Raw genomic sequence first — 26338 nt, forward strand, 5'->3', positions numbered from 1 at the left:
TATCTGTTATAATCTCATTTAGGAACTACTGTACCTTATATTAACTAGTCCAAAGTGTATAAGCTGTTTATTATTCTGTCCCACAAATATTCTTCAACGTAGTGTCTTTTCATGTTTCCATGTGGTATATTAAACTAAAAGGAAAATACTCAAGGAAGGGGCAAGCGTCTCCAAAATAAAGTTCTGCGTAAACATCCTTTCGTTTTCTTTTTTCCACATTTCACCATAAATAACTTTAAGAAGAGGTTAGGCTGGGAAATGCCGACCCAATTATCTACCAAGGGAATTCACTGCTGTGTTTTTGGCCGCTGTTTACATCCCCCCCATCCCCCGCATCTGCAGGGTCTACAGCACATCACAGACTACAGGACCACCACCAGCACAATCAGCTCCACAGACAGTCTGCCGGATGATCTCAACACTTTCTACACCCGCTTTGAGACATCCAGCAACAGCACAAAGTGGAGACACACACACACCTGGACCACCCAACCCTCCTCCCCTCCCCCAACGGTCTCTTCAGGTCAGGTACACAAAGCACTAAGGAAGATCAACCCCCGTAAGGCAGCAGGACCAGACAACCTCCCTGGGCAGGCTCTCAGAGCATGTGCTAACGAGCTGGCTGATGTTCTCTGCTCCATCTTCAACCTTTCTCTCAGTCAGAGCATTGTTCCGTCCTGCTTTAAGACTACAATCATCGTCCCCCTTGCTAAAAAAAGCCCACCTGCCTGAATGACTACAGGCCGGTAGCAGTCACTCCAGTCATCATGAAGTGTTTTGAGAGAGTGGTGCTGGCCCACATTCAGAGCAGCATATCGGACACTATATGTTGGGCCTACCGGCCCAACAGGTCCACCTCAGATGCCATCGTGGCCGCACTACATTATTCCCATCTGGAGAACAAAGACTTCTACATCAGGATGCTCTTTGTTGACTACAGCTCTGCCTTTAACACAGTTATCCCCCATAAACTCACACATAAACTGGCTCCTAGACTTTCTGAATGGCAGGTCCCAGTCTGTCAGTATTGATAATAGGATTTAAGCCACCATTATCACAAACACAGGCACCCCACAAAAATGCGTCTTCAGCCCCATCCTCTACACCCTGTTCACCCACGACTGTGTTGCCTCCCACAAAGATAACATCATCCTAAGGTTCACAGACGACACTGCAGTGATAGGATGCATCACTGGTGGGGATGAGGCGGCCTACAGGAGGGAGGTGAACAGTCATGGTGTGAGCACAACAACCTCACCCTCAACACAGACAAGACGAATGAGAAAATAGTGGACATGAGGATAGAGAGGAGACCTCACTGGCCACTGTTCATCCAAGGCCTTGAAGTGGAGAGGGTGAGCAGCATTAAATACCTGGGTGTCTACATCAGTGAGGACCTCACTTAGACACTTAACACCACACAGCTGGTCCAGAAGGCTCCACAGCGGCTGTACTTTCTGAGGAGGGTGAGGAAGTTTGGTTTGTCGACTAAGATCCTCGGCAAATTTTACAGCTGCATTGTTGAGAGCATCTTGACCAGCTACATCACCGTGTAGTACAGCAACACTAATGCTATGGACCGCAAACGCCTGCAGAGAGTGGTAAAGACTGCTGAGAAGATCACCATGACCCCAGTGCACTCTCTGCAGAGCATCTACAACTGCAGAGTCCGCAGGAGAACTGCCTCGATCCTCAGAGACCCCACCCACCCCCAGCATGAACTGTTCACACTTCTACCCTCAGCCAGGAGGTATAGAAGTATGAAATGCAGGACTTCCAGGCTAAAGAACTTTTTCTTTCCCAAGGCCATTAGACTCCTAAATAACTGACTGGAGTTTATAACCATGGTTCACCTCATTCTATCTACCTCACACAACTGTATTTGACTTGTCCATCACACACCTACCTGCACATTACACTTTATACTTCTATTCTGTTTTTACACTTTATGCTGCTTCTGTTACTTATTATCTATCTGCTACTTATTATTTATGTTTATCTTTATACGTTGGTTTTGTCATTTGGTGTGGACAGCAAAGAAAGAATTTCATTGTACAGGGAAATGTGTTTCCTTACTGTGCACATGACAATAAACTTTGAGCTTGAACTTAACTGAACTTTAACTTGTGGATGAATCATGATTTATTTTTTATATTTCATCATAAAAATCACTTTCAACAGTTCTTGAGAAAAAAAGATAAAGTTGTCCACATTTTACAAACTAAAAGTACAACTGAATCATTTGTAGAACCGCAAAAACATATATTTTTATTGTCAATGAGGAAAGGTGCAAAATATGAAATCTTCTTTCTGTCTAGACTTTTCTGTGCTTTTTTTGAGTGCTTTCACATTACAGAAACCTTTCCTTAAACCCTGCCATTTTTCCTTACAACTTTTTCTTTTCTTGCAGCCCTCCCTGCTCTTCCCTATGCGTCCATTGTACCCTACTTTTCTTTTACTTTTTCTTTCTTTTAAAAAAACAACAACAGTTTAGCTTGCAGAGCACACCTGCCAGCATTGTCCCTCTACTATAACTATAGGCAGGGCTGGCCCTAACCATTTTGATGATCTAGGCAAGGTTATGGCATCTCTTTAGCTTCTGGCTGCATCTGCTACAGCTAAATTTAGGGTATGGGCAGTGTATGGTGTAAATAAACGAACAGGATTTTTGCAGAAGTCTGTCCTGCACACTTTCGTCCTTCCCCTTCAGGCTGGTGCCGTTGTCATATGATTGCTGTCTGCAATCCTCAAAAGGAATATTTAGTTTCTCAATTCTGTTCAGAGCAAGAAAAGACCAAATTTTTCCTTTTGTCTATGTTGCTGGTGGGAATTCCATAAAGTGCTCTTTAATCATGGGTGCTTTCTTCAGTGTGACAGTCCTTATAATTAGTGAGGAAAAGAGGAAAACCTATGAGAAGGTTTAAGGATGTGGTGAGAGGGGACATGCAGGTGTAACAGAACAAGATGCAGAGGACAGGAAGATATGGAAAAAGATGATCCGCTGTGGCAACCCCTAACGGGAGCAGCCGAAATAAGAAGAAGAAGTGTTATTTGTTCCTCATGGTTAACATCTGGTGTCCAATCAAAAATAATGGAGTAATATTTGGACTGCACTGTTGGCACTCACTATATGCTAAATTACATCCATCCATCCATTTTCCAACCCGCTGAATCCGAACACAGGGTCACGGGGGTCTGCTGGAGCCAATCCCAGCCAACAAAGGGCACAAGGCAGGAATCAATCCTGGGAAGGGTGCCAACCCACCGCAGGCTAAATTACATGATTTCATTAATTACACTTAAGGAATTAATGAGTTAATTTTGAATTGTTTTGCCAAGGCAGCTTGTATGGGTGCTATTGCTACTCTCTGTGTTTTTTAAATGCTGTTTATAAATGCCTTTCTCTTGCAGCAAATAATGATGATCAGACTCATCAAATGGTGAATGTGAAAAGCCTGGTGCTAAGGAAAATGCAACACAATAGGGGAACTTAATAATAACCCGCAGATAGATATGATTAATATTTATTAATCTGTCACTGCCATCCTGTGTGTACTGTATATTTTACTGTAGTATCTTCTCTCAGGTAGGTAAGAAGCATCACTAGCTGTCAATCAGGTATCACAGTTGAAAGTTGCTGCCCTCCTACTGATTCATAGTGAAGAGATTAGCTACCTACAAAATGTCTCTCTGTAATAGCAAACCAATCAATGACATCCCACCTAAATATAACCAATTTTATCATTCCACCTACCTGTGGCACCTTATTGCTTAAATGCAAGCAAGTTGCATTTGAAAGAAAAAAAAAATATTTCGAATGCTGCCTTCAGCTGGAATGCTCAGGGACCTAGGCCACCTTAGCCAAGCGCCAGGTATGAGCTCTGTGGAGTGACCTGCCTATACATATGTCTCTTCTTCCAAATTTGCTTTGATAGTCCTCAGATCGCCTGTTTCAGACAGCCTGCTTGTTCTTCACTTCAGTTGTACCTGTTACAGGGTAAGAAGGTATGATGGGCAGTTCAGGCGTTTTCTTCCCCAAGTCCCAGACAAGGCACGTTCTGCTACTAACATAATCACGCTGTCTAATGGTATGGATAACCTTGCTGAAGCAAGACGAACAAGGCGTGGAAGTTGTTGAATTGGGACAGGTTTTATCTTTTTCCTGTGCTTTCTTGCACTGGTTCCTTTCTGCTGTTTCTATTTTAAGTGCTGAAATAAATTAGATGTCACTGCCACTGTTAACTACTTACATCTTTCATTTTATGATCTTTCTTATTCAATCCAATTCCAGACAACTGATTTTGGAACAAGCTCATTCATAAGAAAAATGCTGCTCATCATTTTGTTGGCATTAATAGTTTGGCTGTATATGTGTGACTAGCTGATCAAATTAAAAAAAATATTTTCTTGACTGTAACTGTACCATTTAGTTAAAAAAAAAGTTAATGTTCAAATATCCCTTTAAAACATTAATTCAAATTAAGCAAATTTAAAAATTGTACAGCCCTAGAAAATATATTCTGGTTCGATTGAGGGTCCCAATTTACAGAAGAACCAAAAGCAAAGTTTTTTTCCAAGGAGAAATGTACTTATTGCATAGACCTAAATGTGCACTTTGACATAATAATCATTTTGGTACTTATAGTATCAAAACTAATAGTTTTGGATTGAAAAAGTTTGGCTCCCATTAAAATATTTAGCACCTATTGTGAAGATGGAATTTGTTTATTATTCTGCATCAACTTCATCTTCCTATACTGTGTATCTGTTTAAAAAGATCTTTTAATACTTAGTTAAGGCTTATGTGTTAAGTGTTTCCAAAAATGCACAGTTCTGGAATGCACACTAACGAATTTCTAATAAACATTTCAACTTAGCACTCAGAACAGAAATAGACATATTATTGCATCAATTTGCATTTACGCCAAAGTGGTAATTATTTTAATTGCTTTGTATTGTATGCTTGAAGGATATCATATCATTTCTATGCAATTTAAAACATCAATACATGTTTTGTTTTTTCACAGGAAGGTGGTGTCAGTGGATTTTTACACACCTTTATTGCTGAAGTGTTTGCTATGGTGAGGGCTCACGTTGCAGCCTTAGGAGGAAATGCAGTAATTTCCTATATAATGAAAGAATGTGTTTTCATGGAAAATTCTAATAAAAATCAGGTAATTACACTGTGTACACACTTTAAATAATTAGATATTGAAGATAGCATAGACATTTTGAGAAAACAATTGGTTGTGTTTTTTATTTATTTTTACTGATTTTTCATTTGATTGTTAATATTATGAAACAGATATTAATGCAATTGCTAGCACACAATTCATTAAAAAGCACTACAACTAAATCTGTAGGACTTATGATCTTACAGCTTAGCCAAAATATAAATGTTTATATCTAAAACACTATGAAAAGTAATGTATAGTGTATGAAAAGTAATGTATAGTGTTTTTATTCCAGTTGGTTTTAAGAGTAAAGGTTTACAAACTTTTAGTAAGGTTTGCTTTTTGTGAACATGATACACATATTCTTTTGACATATAAACAAAACAGCCAGTTTTAAACTAATTTATCTGGAAAAAAAAACTATTTAACTTGTTATTTTAATTAAAACTGTCGAAGATAACTACATACCCTTTCAATTTCTGATCCCACAGAAAGTGACATTTTTTTTAATCCTTTCTGTGTGCTTAATTGCTATGTACTTGATTGCATAACAAGTTTGAACAAAAATCATAGAAACAAAAATCCCAGTTAATGAGATAAGAGGCATGATAATTAAAATAACATGATGAACCAATAAATTCAGAAATTCGAACAGTGCACATTGTTTTGAGTGAGCAGATGAAGCACTGGAAATCTTTCATCTCTGTGTACATTTCCCAATATCTTCCTAAGCTTCCAACAGTAAAATACCATGTGTTATTCAACTGTATGAATTAAACATGGAAGCATATTACTCAGTGGAAATTTTATCTGTCTAAGGAGGAGTTCAATGTAACTTCCAGGAAATGATAAAATACCAGCTGTGTAAGATATGAAAATGCTGAAATATTGCAGTTATTTTGGTATGCCTATATTACTGTAGTTATTATTTTAGGAAAATGGGACAATTACAAAAATAATAAAATATTTTAAATCAAAAGTGGCAGGCTCCCTTTATGTAGTATTCTGCATAACTGCGTGGAAACAGTGCTTGGTTTTATAAAAAGTGTCTTTGCAGATTGTACTGAAAATTGTTATGTGCAACCTATAATGCTGTCATTTGCATGCAGTGATTGAAACTAAGTACATTTAAACCAGAATATCCTACCAGAAAAACTCGGATAAGTTTGAAAAATGTCACAGCACATTTCTGTGTGAATGCACAGTAAAGAAAGAAATGCAGGGTTGGGGAGCTTTCAGTGATAAATGATGATAAAGTGAAAGTTACCAAGATGGCACTGGAAAAAAACAGCTTACTAGGAGATCAAAGTGATAGTCACATATATAATTTGGTCACAACACCCCAGCTTAATGGGTGTTCATGCTAGCACCAAACATGTCAAAATATGGTTACATTAGCAAAAAGGTTAAACACTAAATTAAAGAAACAAATAAATAAAGAAATATGCTGTAACTATGGACACTAAATATGTTACTTGTAAGTATAGTTTTTTTTAGTAATATATTATCATCATAATTGATTTTACAGTCATTTTCTGGGTTTACCTAGGTTGGTCGATTACCCCCTAATTTCTTTCCTCCATTCCTTGTGGTTTTGGGTGTCCTAGGGGGTGAGACTGATATGTCTCATGTCATCCTTACTCTAGAACAGTGTTTCTCAGCCTCGGTCCTGGGGACCCCCTGTGGCTGCAGGTTTTTGTTCCAACCAGATTCCTAATCAGTGACAACACCTGATAGCACTGATCTCATTTAATTAGCTGGTATTATTTTTCTTTTATCCTACATTCAGAAAAGCACAGCAGCATGATTGTTACATTTATAAGACATTTAGAAATATTTCTGCTCTTGCTATAGATTTAAATGCTTAATTCTCTTTTGTTGATTTATCATATTTTGCCCTTTCTCTGTGCAGTTTTTCCCCTTTGTTGTATCTTATTAATGAGAATTAAAAATGAGCAGAGCAGACACGCTAGCAAACAACACTGAATAAGCAAAGGCTGTAACTACTTTAGTATCAGATCCACTAATTAGTAAATAATGGATTCATTAAACAATTAGAACTCCTAGAAAAGTAGAATGAAAATCAAGGTGAAAATATTGTTAAAAAGAAAAAATTATATTATTCCCATATAACTTCTTGGTACATTTTAATATATATATGTTTTTTTTCTTTTTAACCAAACGTAGTTTTCTAATTCCTATATTGTTCCCAAAACACAGAACTTAATTAGCCCAGGAGTCCAATTAACACTAGAATTACCAGAGCCTACGAAAAAAACTCGTAGATCCGGCCCACCTTAAATCCGTTCACACCTCTCCGCCAGCGTCTTTTGTCCACTAAATGTGCTGATAAAGACAAGCTGCCAACAGCCGGCTATTCCATCCCCCCACCGACTTAGAACGTGCACGAACGTCTCCCAGCTCATGCCTTGATTGATTATCTGGGAGTGAAGTGGAGTTTTAGAGTGGAAATAATAGATCGTTATTTGGAACACACGCATTTCATGTGTGTTCCGTTTCTACAGTAATCTGTGTAAACACATTGTTAAAACAGAAACGTTTTCATATTTTAGTAATAAATGTTACAAAATGTAGGCATAAAGTATAGAATGTGTAAAACCTGAGTTCCAAAGATCAAATAAACACTTTCACAAAAGGTTCAAGGGCAATGCAACAGTTTCCGTGGCATAGTGCGCTAAGATTTGCTTTTCAGATTGCAGCAGCTGTGCTGTGCCTCACAGACCTGAGTTCGATTCCCCGCTGGGGATAAAGTGTTACTTTTTTTTCTTTTTAACCTCAAACAGACATAAAATTTATAAATTGGTATGCACTGTCAGTTAATGAGATTGTTATATTTTCATGTGGGATGCTCCTTTTAAAATATTTGTTTAACAATTGAGACTGCAATTAACATGAACAATTGTCCTTATAACTGTTATTTTTAAGATCCATAACACACGGACAGACAGAGAGAGCACTGCGTAATAGAGAGACAGACATGCAGAGAAGTCACATGTACTGAAAGAAAAAAAAGATCAACATGTGCGTTGTTCCTGCTGCACTGAATAAGCTCACACGCTCGAACATCACCCGTCCCCTGATCTGACTCTCAAAGTAACAGCATAAGTACAGACGCAAACTAAGTGTAATCAAGAGTCCCCGATTCGATCCCCACTCACTCCTACATTTGCCATTTTCAGTAGTAAGCTGCTCTTTTTGGTAATATTATACAGTACACACATGCACTTGGTTTGCGTCCCACGACCGAGGTTGAGAAACTCTGCTCTAGAACTTATCCCCAACACCTCCATCATATTGAACCTCTTTGCACAACATGTCCAAACTATTTTAGTCCATTTCTCCTAAACACAACACCTACCACCTCCACACTAATTCATTCTTTTAACTCTGCATTTGTCTTCCTCTCATTGTCTATGACATTCTACACATCAATCTGACAATTCTCACTGCCATAGAGCATACTACTCCTCACACAGTTCTCAAAAACTTTTCTCCTTTTATTCTAGAGGTGTCCTTTGAGAAATCAGAAGTTATTTAGTAGTTAGAACAGGAGAAAAAAGAAAGTGAAAGTTTATCGATCCAGCAGCATCATTTAGGCTTAAAACAGTAGACCATTCCATTGTAGGGCACACTCCTAAGATTTAGCTTTTTAACATTAAATTTTTTGGAATGTTGTGAAATCCAGAGATAATGGTCTTAAGCCCAGAATTTAAAATATTTACAGAAACTTTGCAGGACTACAAGTTGAACTTTAGCTTCATAGAGCACTAAAAAAGCTGCATTACAATACATCTTCTCTCCACTCCAGCAGCAAATATTATTTCCAATTTAAGGCAGGCTGATCTTAAGAAAATATAGCAAACATACTATATCTTAATTTAACATCCCCTTCTATACTGTGTTTTTATTCAAAAATTAAAATAGACAATATATTAAAAACATGAATCTACAAACCAGTAGACTGCCATGGCATTGCCTAACTTCCAGTTTTAATATTTGGCTGTTAATGTATATACTTAGATATTATAGAATGAAGGCAACAAAACCACACTTCGTTGACTGGCCATGGAATGCACATTATCTTCAGGTTCCTATCTTTTTTTAAATATATATATATATATTTTATTAATTTTATTGTAATCATTCCGTACAAATAGATCAATTTTTCAAAAAATAGGATTGAAAACAAATAAAACCCCACCCCTGAGAAGGAGAGCATGGCCAAAGGAGTAATACTTAAAGCTTGTAAACATACCTAAATTGTTGAGTTTAATAGGACAATAAAGATAAATGGAGAAGGAAAAAGCATGCAGAAATAATTATTTCTTCTTATTCTAAAATATTATTGATTAGATCCTGCCAGGTTTTGAAAAAGTTCTGTACAGATCCTCTAGCTGAGAATTTGATTTTTTCCAATTTCAAATAATATAAAACATCGGTTTCCCACTGACTTATAAGAGGAGAGTTAGGATTCTTCCAATTTAACAAAATAAGTCTGCGTGCCAAAAGTGTAGTGAATGCAGTCACAGTTTGCTTGTCCTTCTCCACTTCAAATCCATCTGGAAGAACACCAAACACGGCTATTAATGGGTTAGGAGGGATTGTGACACCAAAGCTGTCTGAAAGACACTTGAAAATTTTGGTCCAGAATGATGTTAATTTGGTGCAGGCCCAAAACATGTGACCCAGTGAGGCAGGAGCTTGGTTGCAGCGTTCACAGGTTGGATCTTGCCCTGGAAATATTTTGGACAGTTTTAAGCAAGACAGAGTTGAGTAATTCTATGCTTTACGCATATGGAGCTTGAGTGAATTCTCTGCATTGCTACCTTCCACTCCTTTTCTGATATATTAATTAAGAGATCTTTTTCCCATTGTCCTCTAGGATCTTTGAAAGGAAGGGACTCTTTAATAAAATTTTTTATATTGCAGAAATGGTGTCTAAGTCCTTGAAATTGAGTACTATTTTTTCCAGCATGGTGGAGGGTACGAGATGAGGAAAATCGGGCAGGTTCTGTTTAACAAAGTTTCTAATTTGAAGATAGTGAAAGAAATGGGTAACTGGAAGGTTAAATTTGGAATGTAATTGTTCAAAGGATGCAAAGATATTGGGTTCTTAGTATATTTGCGATAACTTGCATTTATTGGAGCGCAGAGCAGGGAATATAAAGAAGTACTGCAGGATTTTACTTCTATTGCGGACCAAGCCTGTGTATGTTCATCTATTTGTGTCCAGGTTTTTATAGCTAGTATGTTTGCTGCCCAGTAATAAAACTGAAAATTAGGCAGAGCCATGCCACCTTCTGCCTGAGGTCTTTGTAGGGTCACTCTTCGGATACTGAATGTTTTGAGTTCCAAATAAATGAGGTTATGGTTGAATCTAATTGCTTAAAAAATTATTTATTGATGTATATTGGAATGTTTTGAAATAAAAAAAGAAGCTTAGGAAGGATATTCATCTTAACAATGTTAATTCTTCCAGCTAGAGTGAGATGAAGGGTTGACCATCTATGCAAGTCTTGCTTAATTTTTTCCATACAGACGGCAAAATTTTGTTGATAAAGAGCTTTATGTTTACTTGTGATATTTACCCCTAGGTATTTAAACTGATCTGCTATGGTAAAAGGTAGGGTGTCCAATCTAATATTATATGCTTGCGAATTCACTGGAAAGAGTGTACTTTTATTCGAATTAATTCTGAGACAAGAGATCTTTTGAAATTCTGTAAGTGGTGTTAAAACTGCAGGTACAGTGTTTTCTGGGTCTGATATATATAAAACCATATCATCTGCATATAGTGAAATTTTCTGTTCCAGTCCTTCTCTGATAATCCCCTTTATCTGATAGGAATTTCGACAGTGGAACGCCAGTGGTTCAGTGGCGATTGCAAACAGCAGTGGTGACAAGGGGCATCCTTGTCTGGTGCCACGTTCTAGTTTAAAGTAGTCTGAACAAATGTTGTTAATGCAAACTGAAGCTTCTGGATTGGTATACAGTAGTTTGATCCATGCACAAATATTCGGGCCAAACCAAAATTTCTCCAATGCACTGAAAGGTAGTTCCATTCAATCATATCAAATGCTTTTTCTGCATCCAATGATAATAATATCTCTGGGGAGTTTGACTTTGCTGGTGAATATATTACATTAAACAGGCGTCGAAGATTGGAAGATAAGTGTCAGCCTTTAATAAATCCACTTTGATCCTGTAATATTACCGAAGGCAGCACTTTCTCCATCCTTCTAGCTATAAATTTTGAGAGTATCTTAACATCATTATTCAGAAGTGAAATTGGTCTGTATGATGCACATTGTAACAGGTCCTTATTTTGTTTAGGAAAGACGGTGATTAATGCTTGACGAAAGGTTTGAGGTAGAATTTGATTTTCTCTAGCTTCTGTAAATGTTGCCAATAAGAGGGGTGCTAGCTGAGTGGAGAATTTCTTATAAAATTCTACAGGGTAGCCATCAGGGCCTGCTGATTTCCCGTCTTGAAGTGACTTTATAGCGTCTAGTAATTTTGATAGTGTCAGAGGTTTATCCAGTTCCTCAGCACTAAAAGTATCTATTTGTGGTATCTGTAATGTATCCAGAAATGCATTAGATTGTTTGTTGTCTTCTTTAAACTCAGTAGAATATAAGGTTTTATAGTAGTCTCTAAATGTGTGTATTATATTTTTATGGTCAATGATTTCATCTCCATTCGTGTTGGTGATTACTGGGTTTGCATTGCGACTTCTTGCTTGTGGATTTGTTGAGCTAAAAGCTTATTAGCTTTCTCTCCGTGTTCATAGTAATGATGTCTTGATTTATAAATAAGTTGTTCAGTTTCTTTAGTTGTCAAGATGTTGAGTTCTGTATGCAGAGCCTGCCTTTTCCTGTGAAGAGCCTCACTTGGATGCCTGGCTTGTTCTTCATCTATTCTAGTAATTTCGCTTCTTAGCTCGGACACTTTCTTGGTTTCTAATTTATTTCTGTGGGAAAGATATGAAATAATCTGTCCACTTAACCCTTTAACCGCCAACTCCCTAAATATTCCCCATGCCAGGAGAAATCTGAACAATTTTCGTTTTTTTACTTTACATTTATTCAAGCAGTTTTACCTGCTGAAATACCTGCTGAAATGTTTCAAATAAATGGTCAATCAAAGGACGTAGCTTGAACAAGCGGTCACAGTTTGGATCTTTCATATCTGGCTCAGATAACGGGCAGCAGTCCAGTTGAGATGCTGAGGATACACCCACTCATCGCCATCATCCGATGCGTTGTCATTCACAGTATCATGCAGCGCACGTTGCTGATCATCATTGTCGCTAAAATCTTCTTCAGAACTGCTACAATCATGATCAGAATTATTGTCCAAAATCGCCTGCAAAACCTCACTTGAAGTCAGTTTACGTTTCGCCATATTCACAGCTTTCACTTTCGAATCACATCACGTGAGCGGCCAATACAACCGCAGAGTTGTCGAAATACAACGTAGTAATAATACCCACGCCAAACTGTCAGTTATACTACGCGCCAGGCATTCACATAACCACAGGCAAATGTGCCGGATAATTCCGGCAGTAAGGCGTCAGCAATAAAGCTACGATGCCGGATATATCCGGCAGAGGGCGGTTAAGGGGTTAAGAAGTCCTTTAGAGTTTCCCAGAGTGTTCCTGCAGAAACCTCTGATTGTGTGTTTGTCTCTAGGAAGAAGCTGATTTGTTTGGATATAAATTCTGTACAGTTCTCGTCTGCTAATAGAAGCGGGTTAAGACACCATCTGCGAGGTGAGTGTGAGGGGCATAATGATTGTAGCTCCAAGACCAGAGGTGCATGGTCGGAGACAACAATTGTGTCGTATATTGCAAGATTTAATCATAGGCAAGAAATTATTATCTATAAAGAAATAATTCTTGAGTAGCTATGATGCACTGGTGAGTAGAACGAATATGTTCTTGAGTTTGGGTTTAGAAACCTCCAGGGGTCTGATAAGTTGTGGTCAGTTACAAACTGTGTAATTGTCTTTGCAGTGTTAGATGACGTCCCCCCTGTGACAGGAGTCCTATCTAGGAGTGGATTTAAAACACAATTAAAGTCCCCAGCCATTATAATTTTATGAGTGTTCACATTGGGAATGGATGCAAATAGATTTTGCATGAATTCCTTATCATCAACATTGGGTGCATAAACATTTATCAAAATCATTTTACAGTTAAATAAGTTGCCCACGACCATCACATATCTCCCTTCAGGATCCGATACTACCATCTGATGCTACAAATGGGACTATTCTATGTATGAGAATTCCCACACCTCTAGTTTTCTTTGTAAAGCTAGAATGGAACATTTGGCCAGTCCAGTCTTTTTGCAGCCGGAACTGATCCTTGCTTAGTAAGTGGGTCTCCTGTAAAAATACTATTTTAGCGTTTAAGCCTGTTAGGTGAGAGCATACTTTCTTTCTCTTTAATTCGTGATTCAGGCTTTTAACATTCCAGCTCACAAAATTAACTGTCCCATCATGGAGACATTGATTCTGAATTTTTGATGTCATTTTATAGTCTTAACTGGTAGTGAGTCAGTTTTAATCTTAATTTCCAATTTCCTCACGAGTTATTGCCATACAGCCTATTGTTACGTTGATAGTTATAATTATAAGGATTAAAATGATGGGTTAGATATAGCCTGCTCTCTTTCTCTCCCCCCCATATCCCCCCACCCCCCCATTTTGCCTCCCCACGTGAGGCTAGACCCCACTTCACAATGTCCCAATCCTCTGACATACCGAGAGACGGAGCACGTCCAAAACAAAACGAGCCCCCCCCCAATAGATAGTAGAGCTATCTATTGCAGCTAAAGCTAAATACTATCTGCCAAAATTATAATCATTAGCAGACTTTAAGCTTAAAATATAATCTTCAGCAATTTTAAAATATTAAGATAATAAAATAATGAACCCTGGGAATGGTGTTAAAAAGTGGTCTAGGATAAGCATAGTAAATCCTAATGCAATAATAGAAATAACAATAAACCAAAGGTATGATGTTAAACAGTCTCCTTTAGGGTAGTAAAAGAAAAGAAAACAAAACAAACCCTACTTTAATTACTTCCACACACTCACATCTATAACTAATTAAAACATAAACATAAAGCGTCCAAGTAGAGAAAAGGATGTGTAATTATAATACCCGTATCTTTACAAGTGAATCAGACAGCAGGTGATAACTCCTTGCCATGCCATGCCATGACAGGAATAGGCTCATTATTGTCTATCAAAAGAGTGTCGGGAACAGCTTCTTTAATTCCTTTTCAGCTTCCTCCTTGCTGGAAAATACGTAATATTGGCCTTGAACTTCCACTTTCAGTTTGGCGGGATACAAGAGGCTGTATTTGATATCGGCTTTCCGTAACAGCTGTTTAATGTTGAAGAAGGCTGCACGTTTTGCAGCAGTTGAAGGTGAGAAGTCAGGGAAAATACGAATGAGATTATTTTCAAATATAATCTCTTGCTTGCGTCTGAGAACTGCCATCACATCAAGCTTACATCGTAATCGCTCAAAGTGAACAATAAAAGACCTAGGTTTAAAGGTATTTGATCTGCGTATACGATAAGCTGCTGCTATCTCGGTATCTGATTTAATGTCATCTCCAATTATTTTAGAGAGTAATTCTACTGCAAATTTCACTGGGTTTGTACTTTCTCGTTTCTCTGGTAGACCTTCGATTCTAATATTATTCCTTCTGCACCCATCTTCCAGTGCCACAAGTCTGCCTCCCGAGTTTTTTGCATTCGGAATTCGCAGCTGTAACTTTTTCATCTGCGTTAGATGCCAACTGTTCCGCTGTTTCAATTTGAGCCGTGAATGCCTGCTTAACGTCATCCAGCTGATCGGCAAGTTTTTTTTTTAGTTTGGATCTATTTTCTTCAATGTGTTCCTGTAATTTCTCCACTATACCTTTAAAGGTCGCGTCAAAACAATTAAATAGACGCATTTCCCGGTCTTTGTTATCCTGATGCAGCACCTGTCCCAGTTTCTCGTTTGTCTTCTTAAGCTCACTTACGGCCGTAGCCATGGCCGTGGCCAATGTTGTTATCATTTCCTTCAGTTCGGACAGATTGTTTCGGCTTTTGTGCTCTGCGGGTGGAATTGCAGCCCCTGTTACAGCAGATGCTTCGGGCTCGCGATGAGTAGATGAGAGCACGTACTGCAAGGCCTTTTCTAGTTTCGAGTGATCTTCTGAAATCGGCGATCCATCGTAACCTGCATCACTTGCACCCTCGTTCCCATTTTCTCTCTCGACTGGAGACGCTGCAGTGGAGCGGGGTCCTAGGAAGTCTGTGCATTCATCTGCCTGTTCTAGATCAGTCTCAGAGAGGCCGTACCTCATACTTGGGCTTGATGCCTGTCTAGACTTTGATGTAGCTTTAAGTTTCTTTTCCGGTTCTTTCTGACCTCTCTTCTTGTTACTCATGTTTATATACTGTAGTGGAAGCTCCTCGGGTCGGGTAAATACAGGATACCTCAAAATAATAAGAAATACATGAGAAAATAAAGCCGCTGCTAACGGAGCTCTGCTTCAGACGTCCATCTCCTGTAACGGACGAGACCAAATACAAGGTTCCTATCTTTATGCTTTTCTCCGTGCTCATCTCACTGTTAGCTATTATTCATCTGATGGTGCATCAGTCTCTCAAAATGTTATATGAATATAGGAAACTTAAGAATATTTAATTCTTAGAAATAACAAGATGATAGGCAATGATGGTAACTGAACCCTTCATTTTAATCTTCGGTAAGGAATGGAATTCGGCCATATGTAAGAGAGCTTTAAAGTTTATCAGTAACAAGATCCAAACTGTGAACAATGCCAAAGTTACATGTTGTGGGAATGCACAACACTGAACTTTTGGAGAAAATATTTGCTAACCTATCCAGGAGCATTATATTTACAGTTACTTCAAATAGTTTAGTACTGTAACATCATTTGTAGTAACACTAGATTTGTGACATTATGCAGCACTGTTATTTTTTAGACAGCATTGTTATTTTGTAGACTGCATTGCTTGCATGTTATCTTTAGATAGATAGATAGATAGATAGATAGATACTTGTTTAATCCCAAGGGGAAATTGACATACTCCAGCAGTACCTTACTGATACAAAAAAACAATATTAAATTAAAGATTGATAATAATGCAGGTAAAAACAGACAATAACTTTATATAATGTTAACGTTTACCCCCCAAGGTGGAATTGAAGAGTCGCATAGTTTGGGGGAGGAACGATCTTCTCAGTCTGTCAGTGGAGCAGGACAGTGACAGCAGTCTGTCGCTGAAGCTGCTTTTCTGTCTGGAGATGACACTGTTTAGTGGATGCAGTGGATTTTCCATAATTGATAGGAGCCTGCTGAGCGCCCGTCACTCTGCCACAGATGTCAAACTGTCCAGCTCCATGCTAACAATAGAGCCTGCCTTCCTCACCAGTTTGTCCAGGCGTGAGGCATCTTTCTTCTTAATGCTGCCTCTCCAGCACACCACCACATAGAAGAGGGTGCTCGCCACAACCGTCTGATAGAACATCTGCAGCATCTTATTACAGATGTTGAAGGATGTTTCTTTTATGTTAACTAACTAGTAGAATCGTAACCAAACTGTAACTAAATGAGAACGTGATGTTTTATATGATGTAAAATTAGAAAAAAAAATCAGATTTTCTCTTCAAGAAATACAGGTAAAATTCTGTTACAATGAACTGCCAGGGATCTAAAAAAATATTTTGTTGTAATAAAAATTTCGTAGTAATGAGATTCTATATTTGTCACTTTCTTTAACTTGCATCCAGGCATTTGCAATTATTTCAATAGCTTCTTTCGCGTTAATTTTAATCTCCTCCTCTCTACAAGTTATGCTGACGAAAATGGTTCTCAGCATTTCCTTGCGATAATACACTTTCAGGGTGCGAATGATGCCCAAATCCAATGGCTGAAGCACTGCTGTGCAATTAGGTGGGAGGAATTCAACGCGAACATTATCTAAATGTGGAAGCATGTTGTGGGCAGCACAGTTATCATTCAGAAGCTGAATCATCCTTTTCTTCTTCTTCATATTGTGAGGTTTCTGAACTCTTTTGGGACCAACCCCCCACCCAACAGGAACGACACGCTGAAGTGCATCCCGAAGTGCGATTGCCACATCTGTGGCAGATTGTTTGTCTGTTACCGTGGCAGATTGTTTGTCTGTTGCCGGAGCAGGGCAACAGCAGGCTCACAGCGCTGCAGTGAGGCGCCACAGAAGCAAATCCTAAAAGATCATGGTCGTGCTATAAATCCCTGCCTTGCACCCAAAATATGAGGCTGAGTCTCAGTACTTTAGCAAAAGTAGCTTTATTCAGCTTGAAACAGGAACAGTACGGTTATTTATTGTAGCGTGATCTACCACTCTCCTATACACAGACACAGCAGTCAGGCAGGGTTGTGACTAGGTTATTGGCCAAGTAATACTGTTCCCTGCATTTACAATGTTCCTTGCATCACCCATCAAGATCTTTTCTGTTTTCTTTGGTGGCGAGTTGCAGCAGAGCTGTGAGCCTGCTGTTGCCCCGGCAACGAATAAACAGTCTTCCACAGACGTGGTGATCGCACTTCATGATGCACTTTGGTGTGTTTTCCAATTGGGGGAGGTCCCAAGATAGTTTAGAAACTTCACATTTTCTTGAATGAGTGCCACATTAAAAGGAATGTTTCTTGAACGAGCATCACTGAACCATATAAAAACTGTCTTCAAATGCAGCAGTTCACATACGTTTAGGTCTTTCAAGAAAGTTGACAGTGTCAATGGCGAAATTCTGAATTAACTGGCAACGTTTTTTTTCTTTTTGCCAGAATCGAAAGCTGCAAAAAATTAAAGTTTTTTTTTTCTAATATGAACTGTTGTTGTTTTTTCATGTCTGCCATTTCTATAGGAGGGTGACAATGAGTTAAATTCCAATGGATGTTTTTCAAATGTTGATGAACAATAAGTAAAAGGTATCACTGAAAACCACAGAAAACAAAAACAGCAAAAAAAAAAGTACGAGGAAAGTTTGAAGAAAGAAAAAAAAATGTACAATGTTTCTGTTTGGGGATCGTTGTGAACAACTGAGATGTGACCACAGAACTAAATGCTCTGTTATGATTCATTCAGGCATTTCAAGGTCTTTTAGGCACTTGTAAGATTTGCACTGGGTGTGACGAGGATGGATAAGATTAGAAATGAGTACATTAGAGGGTCAGCTCAAGTTGGACGGTTGGGAGACAAAGTCAGAGAGGCGAGATTGCGTTGGTTTGGACATGTGCAGAGGAGAGATGCTGGGTATATTGGGAGAAGGATGCTAAGGATAGAGCTGCCAGGGAAGAGGAAAAGAGGAAGGCCTAAGCGAAGGTTTATGGATGTGGTGAGAGAGGACATGCAGGTGATGGGTGTAACAGAGCAAGATGCAGAAGACAGAAAGATATGGAAGAAGATGATCCGCTGTGGTGACCCCTAACGGGAGCAGCCAAAAGAAGAAGAAGAATGAATGTATCTGCTGAATTTATTTCATAGTAACGCGATTTCTATAGACTCGTGTCATATGGAGAAACTGTCGGGACCATAAAAATACTTTGTTGCAATGAAAATTTCATGGTAAAGATATTTGTTGTAACGGAATTTTACCTGTATTCCAAAGTTTCTTTAGAGTTTAATAAGACTTCATCACGGGGATGAGCGTTAAGTGTCATGTATGTCTAAATTTACTTTAATTTTAAACATAAATGTTTGAAATTGTGTATTAATTGTTCTTTTGACCGGACTGCATGTTGCATGTTTTTGTGTGGTTTCTAAGTTCAGTACATCCTAGGGCATCATTATTATTACATTCAGATGAGTAGAAAGTAATATTTTTATTTGCTATAATTCTAATTTCTCTGTGTCAAATAACTTTGCTCCTGGTCACATTATTAATTTGTGCAATGTTGTTGTAAAATTTTTTCTTGCATATTTCATGGATTCATTTCTTTCTTAAATTCTGATTGCAGACAGTTCATTCTTTGCAGAAGTCAGGTTGTGATGGGCTATTTTACCCCCTTCTGGTTTGTTAGTTTATTTTTGTGTGGAAAAAGATACTATTTGTCCATTCAGATACACATTATGTTCTGAAATTTTTGAATACATATTGAGGTTATTGTATGTTATATTATCCTTATTCAAGTTAAGTTTACAACAAATGTCCTTCTGTTTCCAGGCACAGTGTCTTATAAATGTTAGCGGAGATGCAGTTATCTTAATACGGGAGTCTGAACAAGAAGGCGTGCCAATCCAGACTCATGGATCTACAAACCAAACACCACAATCTGGAGGAGCACCTGTTTCTTAAAGCATGATAACATGAAGACTGTCTTTGACATTATCCGACACGTAGCTGATTACGACAGAAGTCGCTATTACATTTAGGTGTCCTGCTCCTTCTTAATGTAATTAGGAATATAGTGCTGTATGTGATGGTGCAAAGCTGTGTGTATTAAGGCAGACTGATTTACTGTACTGTTTCATGAGGTGCGCAATTGTCCACCATTTTCACCTTTTATAAAAACAGGAATTGTTTCTGTATTTTTGAACCTAAGCATTTGAGAAGTGAGTTTAGGCTTTGATACCTTAGGAATTAAAACCATTACAGCCAAAGAAAAAAATGTAATTTTGGACAAGATCTTGAAATTTAAAAGCCAGCTAATATTTTATGGCAAATAAAAAATGATAAAGCTTCAAGCTTTAAGTTTTGATTACTTATCAAAATGCTTTACAGAAAATTGCATGGTTCAATTGTAAAAATTAATAATATCAGTAATGCGAAAAGTTTCACATTTTCAGGTTTTGACCTTCTAGTGATTTAATTTATAAAAATTTTTCAAATTTTATTAGATTTAATTATATGGAGCTGGTCATTCTTCCAATGTCATCATATCATTTATGTACAGTAAGTATGCATTGTTTTTCTAATACACTGGAAATTTCCCGCAGCAAAAAGTGATTGATCCTTAAATAAAAATACAATTTATGTATCAGTAAATGCAAAAAAGAAATATCAAAAAGAAATAATGTTTATGCAGTAATATATCCAAGGTAGGAAAATCTAAAAGAACGTATATTTTTGGTAACAAATCGCTATAGAAAAATGAGGAAAAAAAATACAAATAAAGTTTTATATAGCCAGGTAATACTAATGTAAATGTGTTAAATGTGTTTTTCATCGTAGCAGTATATATGGTAAAAACTGGAGTGTGCATATTAAATGTATAACAACTGGAAGGACTGGATTACTTGATATGTGATGTTAAATAATATGTCTGAAAGGATAAACGTGAACAAAATACAGTAGCACCAGCAATAAATATCCAGTCTACGCTTGTGTTCTGAGGAGACTGAAAAAGGTTTTCAGTAGCATTAGGTCACTAGTTTTCTCCTTAAGACAGTTTTATCTTGTTAAAATTTTCAAAGTTGCTTAATCCCATTCAGGACTTATGGGGTTGTTGGCAAGGTTAATTCAAGGTGTGTTGCGTAAAAGCATTTTTAGCATTAAAGTAGTGTGAATATTTTATAAGGTGAAAAGGAGAAAACAGTAGTGGGATTTTAGTGCAAGCTATTTTTTTATGATGCATCATTGTAAAATATAGTTAAAGTAGAAGGTCAGATTTGTCTTTAATTGCCATTATAATTTGTTGTATGCAGATACAATGACATTTCATAAATTATCTCAATATGACACTCCCAAAATTGTGCTAATTTATTTTTATCTACTTTCAAATCCTTTCTTTTGGTCGATTGTCATATCATAATCTGTTTTAGAATAAAATTGTACATATTTTTTAACATTTCTTTAGCAATTCAGGATAAATATGTTTGAGACTTGAATGTGTATATAGCCAATAAAAATAAACAATATGCAGTGTCATTTTTTTTATTTTATGGTTCGTTTGTTCATTACCATAATGCTTTTTATAAACTATACACAGCATTACGGCAGATTTGTTTGTATTATATGAATCAGGTATACCCATTTTTTTCTCTACTTTTCATTCCTACACAGAAATAGAATTTGCTGTGGAGTCTATTTCAACTTGTACTTGCTGTTTGACTTTGGGTTCTGTCATCTACAAGCTTCTAACAGGCACTTTTCTGTTTGAACAGTTGTCTTTTTTATCACATATGTCACGTTTCTTACCAAAATTCTATTTAAAACCCTGAAGTGTTGTTCTTTCTGTTTCTGCATATAAATTATATTTTTGTTTCTGATGAATGATGTTTCTTTTGGCAAGCATTAACAGATTATGCTTGGGTCAAAATACTGCTTCTAGATTTGAAACACAAACTAAAAGCATGACTTTGTAATCTCTCTGAAGCTTGCCTAACTACACAACCTTTATCTTCACCTTATAAATACATGAAATCCCACACCTTATTTGTAAAGCACCAATAAATTAACATGACATTGATCTCAAAAATCTGTGAAGTAACCTAACACCTGTGCTGATTCTAAATATCTCGCCACTCAAGTGATTTGGTCTACCACCATTGGAAAATGCTTTGTAGAACTTTGTGACATTCTTTGAAACATTTGTTGATACCCAGAATATAAATCCACAAAAGGTGCATTTGGTAAGTTGACGTTCTTATCCATCACGTGTCAAATATATTACCCTTTTGTTTTATCCTTTTTCAACTTGATGTCTTTTTACTTTAGTATATCATCTGTATCAGCTGTTGAGTACATCCATTGTACTTTTTTGTCTTGTGTTGTTATGCCCCCTTTGAAAGTGCTTTATTGCAGTGTTCTCTCTGATCTTGAAACTACCTCACAGTGCATACAGCGGGGTATTAGAAGCCTTGCCTAAGTTCTCGTTCTAAGCCCAGCATGCTATACAGTAATTAATCAAATATGGAAAACTATATTATTTGATGCCATAATGGATGGATAACCTGGAAGGAGGTGCAACCCAGCTGAGATGAATCGTAGCCCCAATCTCAGTTGGGTAGAAAGACTAATGGATGAACTTTGGGAATCTGTGTACAGACAGTTCATCCCCCAGTGTGATGCGTGGCAGTGCTTCTTGAGCATGGTCCTAGTTTGGGCATCTGCAGGGTTGTGTGGGACTCCTGGTTCTGAAGAGCAGCTCTGTTAAGATCATTGGGTACTGCCAGAGGGCATTGCCGGGAAAAGACCTCCTTGTTTTGTGGAGTTTCAGCATAACCCAAAAGCAGTGGTGGCTGCTAGCTTTTGAAACAGGGGAAGCTCATATTAGGCCTTCATCATAAAATTCATTATGTTATTTGTACGTAAATTCTGCCCTCCGTTCCTTTTGCAGAAAATGGTCTGTGACCCTGTCGTACCAATTGGCCGTCTTTTCCAGGGACTTAACCAGTTTCCTCTCAATGGCCAGGAGAGCAAGGTTGCTCAAACGATCTTGGCCCATCGTGTTGCGGGTGTATGACTTGACCCGTTTTAAACAGGAGAAGCTCCTCTCTACACCTGCTGATGTAGCACCAATTGTTGCCACTAACGACAACAGCTTGTATAGCTGAGGCATTGCACTATCCAACTCCATGTCTTTAAAAAAACCAAGAAATCACACAGCTTACCCCTGCTCCCCAGTAAGTCATGATCTGAATATAGTACTTGAAGTTCAGATCTCAGTCTCCCTGAGTCAAAGAAATGGCCATAACTTTTCAGCACACTTTCAAATGCCTCCTCTGGAAACACTTGTCTCATTTCATCAAATTTCCCAGGATTGACTAATTCTAAGAAGCTCATGCTTTCCAAATTTGAAAAACGCTGAGAAATCTGCTCCATGAGATTGTCTAGGATGGCCATGTACAAATTTCTGTAGCGGTCCTGGGGATCCTGTAATTGTGACAGACGGCGCTTTCTAATAGGTTCATCTCGAGGGTCTGATGTGAGATTTGCTGCTTTTGTATAAACTGCTTGATAAGCCTCCTCTGACCTCTTCTCCTTGACAAAAGCAAGGAGAGACCCAATTCTTTTTTTGCAGTAAAGAACATCCATAGCCCTTTGCTGGACAATATCAAAGACAACATCTGTCTCAGAGAATATTTGTTCATATGTGTACAACATGAACACAAACTCAAAATCCTCCAGTTTCATTATGAAGCCTTTGGCAGCATCTAATGTGTCATTATCCATGCTCTCATCCTGGGTAATCTTGTCAAAAGTCTGCAGGAGGCCATCATAATTGTTTGCCACAGTGTTCACTATTCGTGTTGTGAAATTCCATCGAGTAGGAGCGTTTCTGGGCAATCTTGAAGACCCTGCAGACTCAAGAAAAGACATCCTTTTTGTGGACTTTGAAAAAAATGTGGTGAACCCAGAGAGAGATGCAAAAAATATTCTTGACTCAGGCAAGCATTTAGCACCCTGGGACAACACCAGGTTCAGTCTGTGTGCACAGCAATGCACAAATACTGCACTAGGGGTTATTACTTTAACTTTGGTCTGTAGGCCATTGAGAGATGAAGCAAAGACAGCAGCCCCATTGTAGGTTTGTGCCACAAGTTTTTCTCTAATACTGTAGCCCTGCATGTTCTCGTTTAAAACTTCAAACACAGACTGAGCATCTCGACTCCTGACACATCCAAAAATCCAATGAAGCACTCTTGAATTTTACCTGCACTATCCACATATCTAACAATGACAGACAGTTGGGCATGGCAAGATATATCAGTTGCTTCATCCACCTGCCATGCAAAAAAAGGAGCAGTCTGAATTTCACCTTTTATATGATCAGAAACAGTGGCTGCGAGAACAGAGATCAAGTCATTTTGGATTGAGTGGGACATACCAGAAAACACAGCTGATGACTGAAATTGTGTGGCCAAGACAGAGTCATATTTAGCTAATGTTTCTGTAAATTCCTTGTAATTCCCCTTATTTGCTGATTCACTACTCTCATCATACCCCCTGAATGCCAGCTCCTGACGGCCAAGCAAGGAAGTCACATCAATTAGTCGGTTTAGGAAAGCCCTGTTTTTTTTTTACTGTTTCATTATGTTTTGCCACCTGAATGCGAAGACCTTCATTGATTGCATGTTTAACCCTGACCCTGCCCAGACAACTTAACCTTGCACATGAACTCACGTGTTCTTTGCACTTTTCATGCCTTTTGTATGCTCTGTCAAAGTTTCCCAGATCCCCAAAATCCACGTTTGACCAAACACATCCCATTCCCTGAGAAGGTTTCGTCAAGAGGCATGGCCAACAGTACATTTTCTTTGTCACAGCACTTCCAGTCAGCCAGTTCACCTTGTCATACCAGGAGAGCTGAAAAGACCTGTTATTTTTTCCTGATTTTTGCACCAGATCAATCTTGGGCGTTGGTCTGCCCTGCCATTTAATTCTGAGTCTCTCCTCGTAAGGAAGACTACTAAATGGTTTTGCCAAAAGCAGGTCAACAATATTAGCACCGTCTGTTTTTGCCATTATGCACAGCTTGCTAGCTGGCTAGTTTCCCCTTCCACGAGCTACTTTAATTATATGAACAAACTAACTTTACAATGCTGAAACAAGGAGCAAAGTCAAGAACGCTATAATATGTTTTTTTTTTACTTTTTAAAGAATGATTTGTACAAACAAAAATGGTTTATATCACCAGCAAACAATACAGAGTGCAGCAGTTTGTCGTACGACTTCACCTGCAAATCCGCATGGGACTGAACTCGAATCTCTGTAGTGCTGATGTATACTTATGACATGCTGTCAATCAAAAAAGGGGTTCCGCCCTTTAAACAGCTCCTCCAATCATCATGCAGCAGCCCAGCGTCCTGGCCCGCCCACTGTTCCATTCACTCCCAGAGAAGCTGAGTTTCTCTGGAAGTGACGATTTTGGTGCATTTATCCAATTACCGTCCAGCTTTTCTGCAGTGAAAAAAGCTCCTCTGTGCTTGCCCATAGAGCTCCAGTGAAGCTGGGCTTCAGGAGGGTTTAAAGCGGTGTGCTGCACGGACATGTATGACAAGAAAATCACGTCAAACAATCTATATATATAAAAATGGAATGGGTGGGTCGTCGGGTGGGCCTTTTTTTCATTCCGTTGAAAGACACGCCCTACTCACTGGACAGTTAAAAACACCAATCAAACTAACGATGACATCAAGTATTACCCAATCAAAAGTAGGAAAGGAGGCATCTTCATAAAATGCGTGTGGGATGATTTGCATGAGACGCTGCTTTAAAAAAAAAATGATAAAAAAAATACGGGATAAATCCCGTCCAGTATTGATTCAAAACGGGACGCGCAATTTCATTCTCAAACGCGGCACGATTCCGTATTTTAAAGGACGGGTGGCAACCCTACAGTGCCAGGTAACCACCCATACAATCACATTGTGATTCAGACTAGGAATGCAATGAATGTAATTACCCCGATCTACATACAAGGCGAAAGTGTTGCAACATTCAAAGATGATGGTTTGGGATAAGTACACCATACAACATAAAAGAGCTTATGAAGCCTTGAACCGAAAAAAGCAACATCTCAGAGATCGTAAAAAAAAAAATAGGAGCTAATGTCGTTTTACTCGCTGTAGATTTTAGTCAAACATTACCAGTTATTTCACGAGGGAGACCAGCACATCAACTCAACGCGTGTTTAAAATCCATGCTTCTCCCATGCTCGGTTATATGTCGCGTGTTCTCGGGTAGGTGCACCAAAAAATGTATACATTTAAGCATGTAATGGGCAAACGAAAAATGAGGTATACCCGAGGGCACTGCAGTAGTACTTAATGTAACTTTACTTCTTAAATGTTAATGTTTTACTGTTTAATAATTTATACGCTTCTTATATGTTGTTCAAATTCTTTTATCAAAATACCAGTGACAGCGCAATGCACGATAACATCGAGTGAATACACCATACACATCCGCCCACGGCTGCCCTGGTGTGCGCAGATAGGACTTGATTGTACAATAAAATAAAATAAAGATAAAAAGACTAAAACAATCATCACCCATAAAGCGGATAGTAGACGTGACGTACTATATGTGTACCACATTTCAAGTGTATAGGTGCAACGGTTTGCGAGCTACAGGTCATTTAAAATCCTGGACAGACACACAAATTGCCACGGTAGCAAAT

The 26338-nt window shown here is 38.2% G+C and overlaps 1 protein-coding gene across 11 annotated transcripts in view; it reads left to right on the top strand.

Annotated features, from left to right (window-relative positions):
* c2cd5 (C2 calcium dependent domain containing 5) overlaps window positions 1-20248 on the top strand; it is a 196939-nt gene extending 176691 nt beyond the window's left edge. For all 11 annotated transcript variants that reach the window (XM_051930042.1, XM_051930024.1, XM_051930031.1 and 8 more), the window contains 2 exons: window positions 5028-5174; window positions 19438-20248. In XM_051930042.1, the coding sequence (XP_051786002.1) occupies window positions 5028-5174; window positions 19438-19569 (279 nt within the window). In that variant the 3' untranslated portion in view covers window positions 19570-20248. The remainder of the gene's footprint in view (window positions 1-5027; window positions 5175-19437) is intronic.
* Window positions 20249-26338: the final 6090 nt, after the last annotated feature.

The sequence above is a fragment of the Erpetoichthys calabaricus genome, chromosome 1 (genome assembly GCF_900747795.2).
Source record: "Erpetoichthys calabaricus chromosome 1, fErpCal1.3, whole genome shotgun sequence".
Taxonomy (NCBI): domain Eukaryota; kingdom Metazoa; phylum Chordata; class Cladistia; order Polypteriformes; family Polypteridae; genus Erpetoichthys; species Erpetoichthys calabaricus.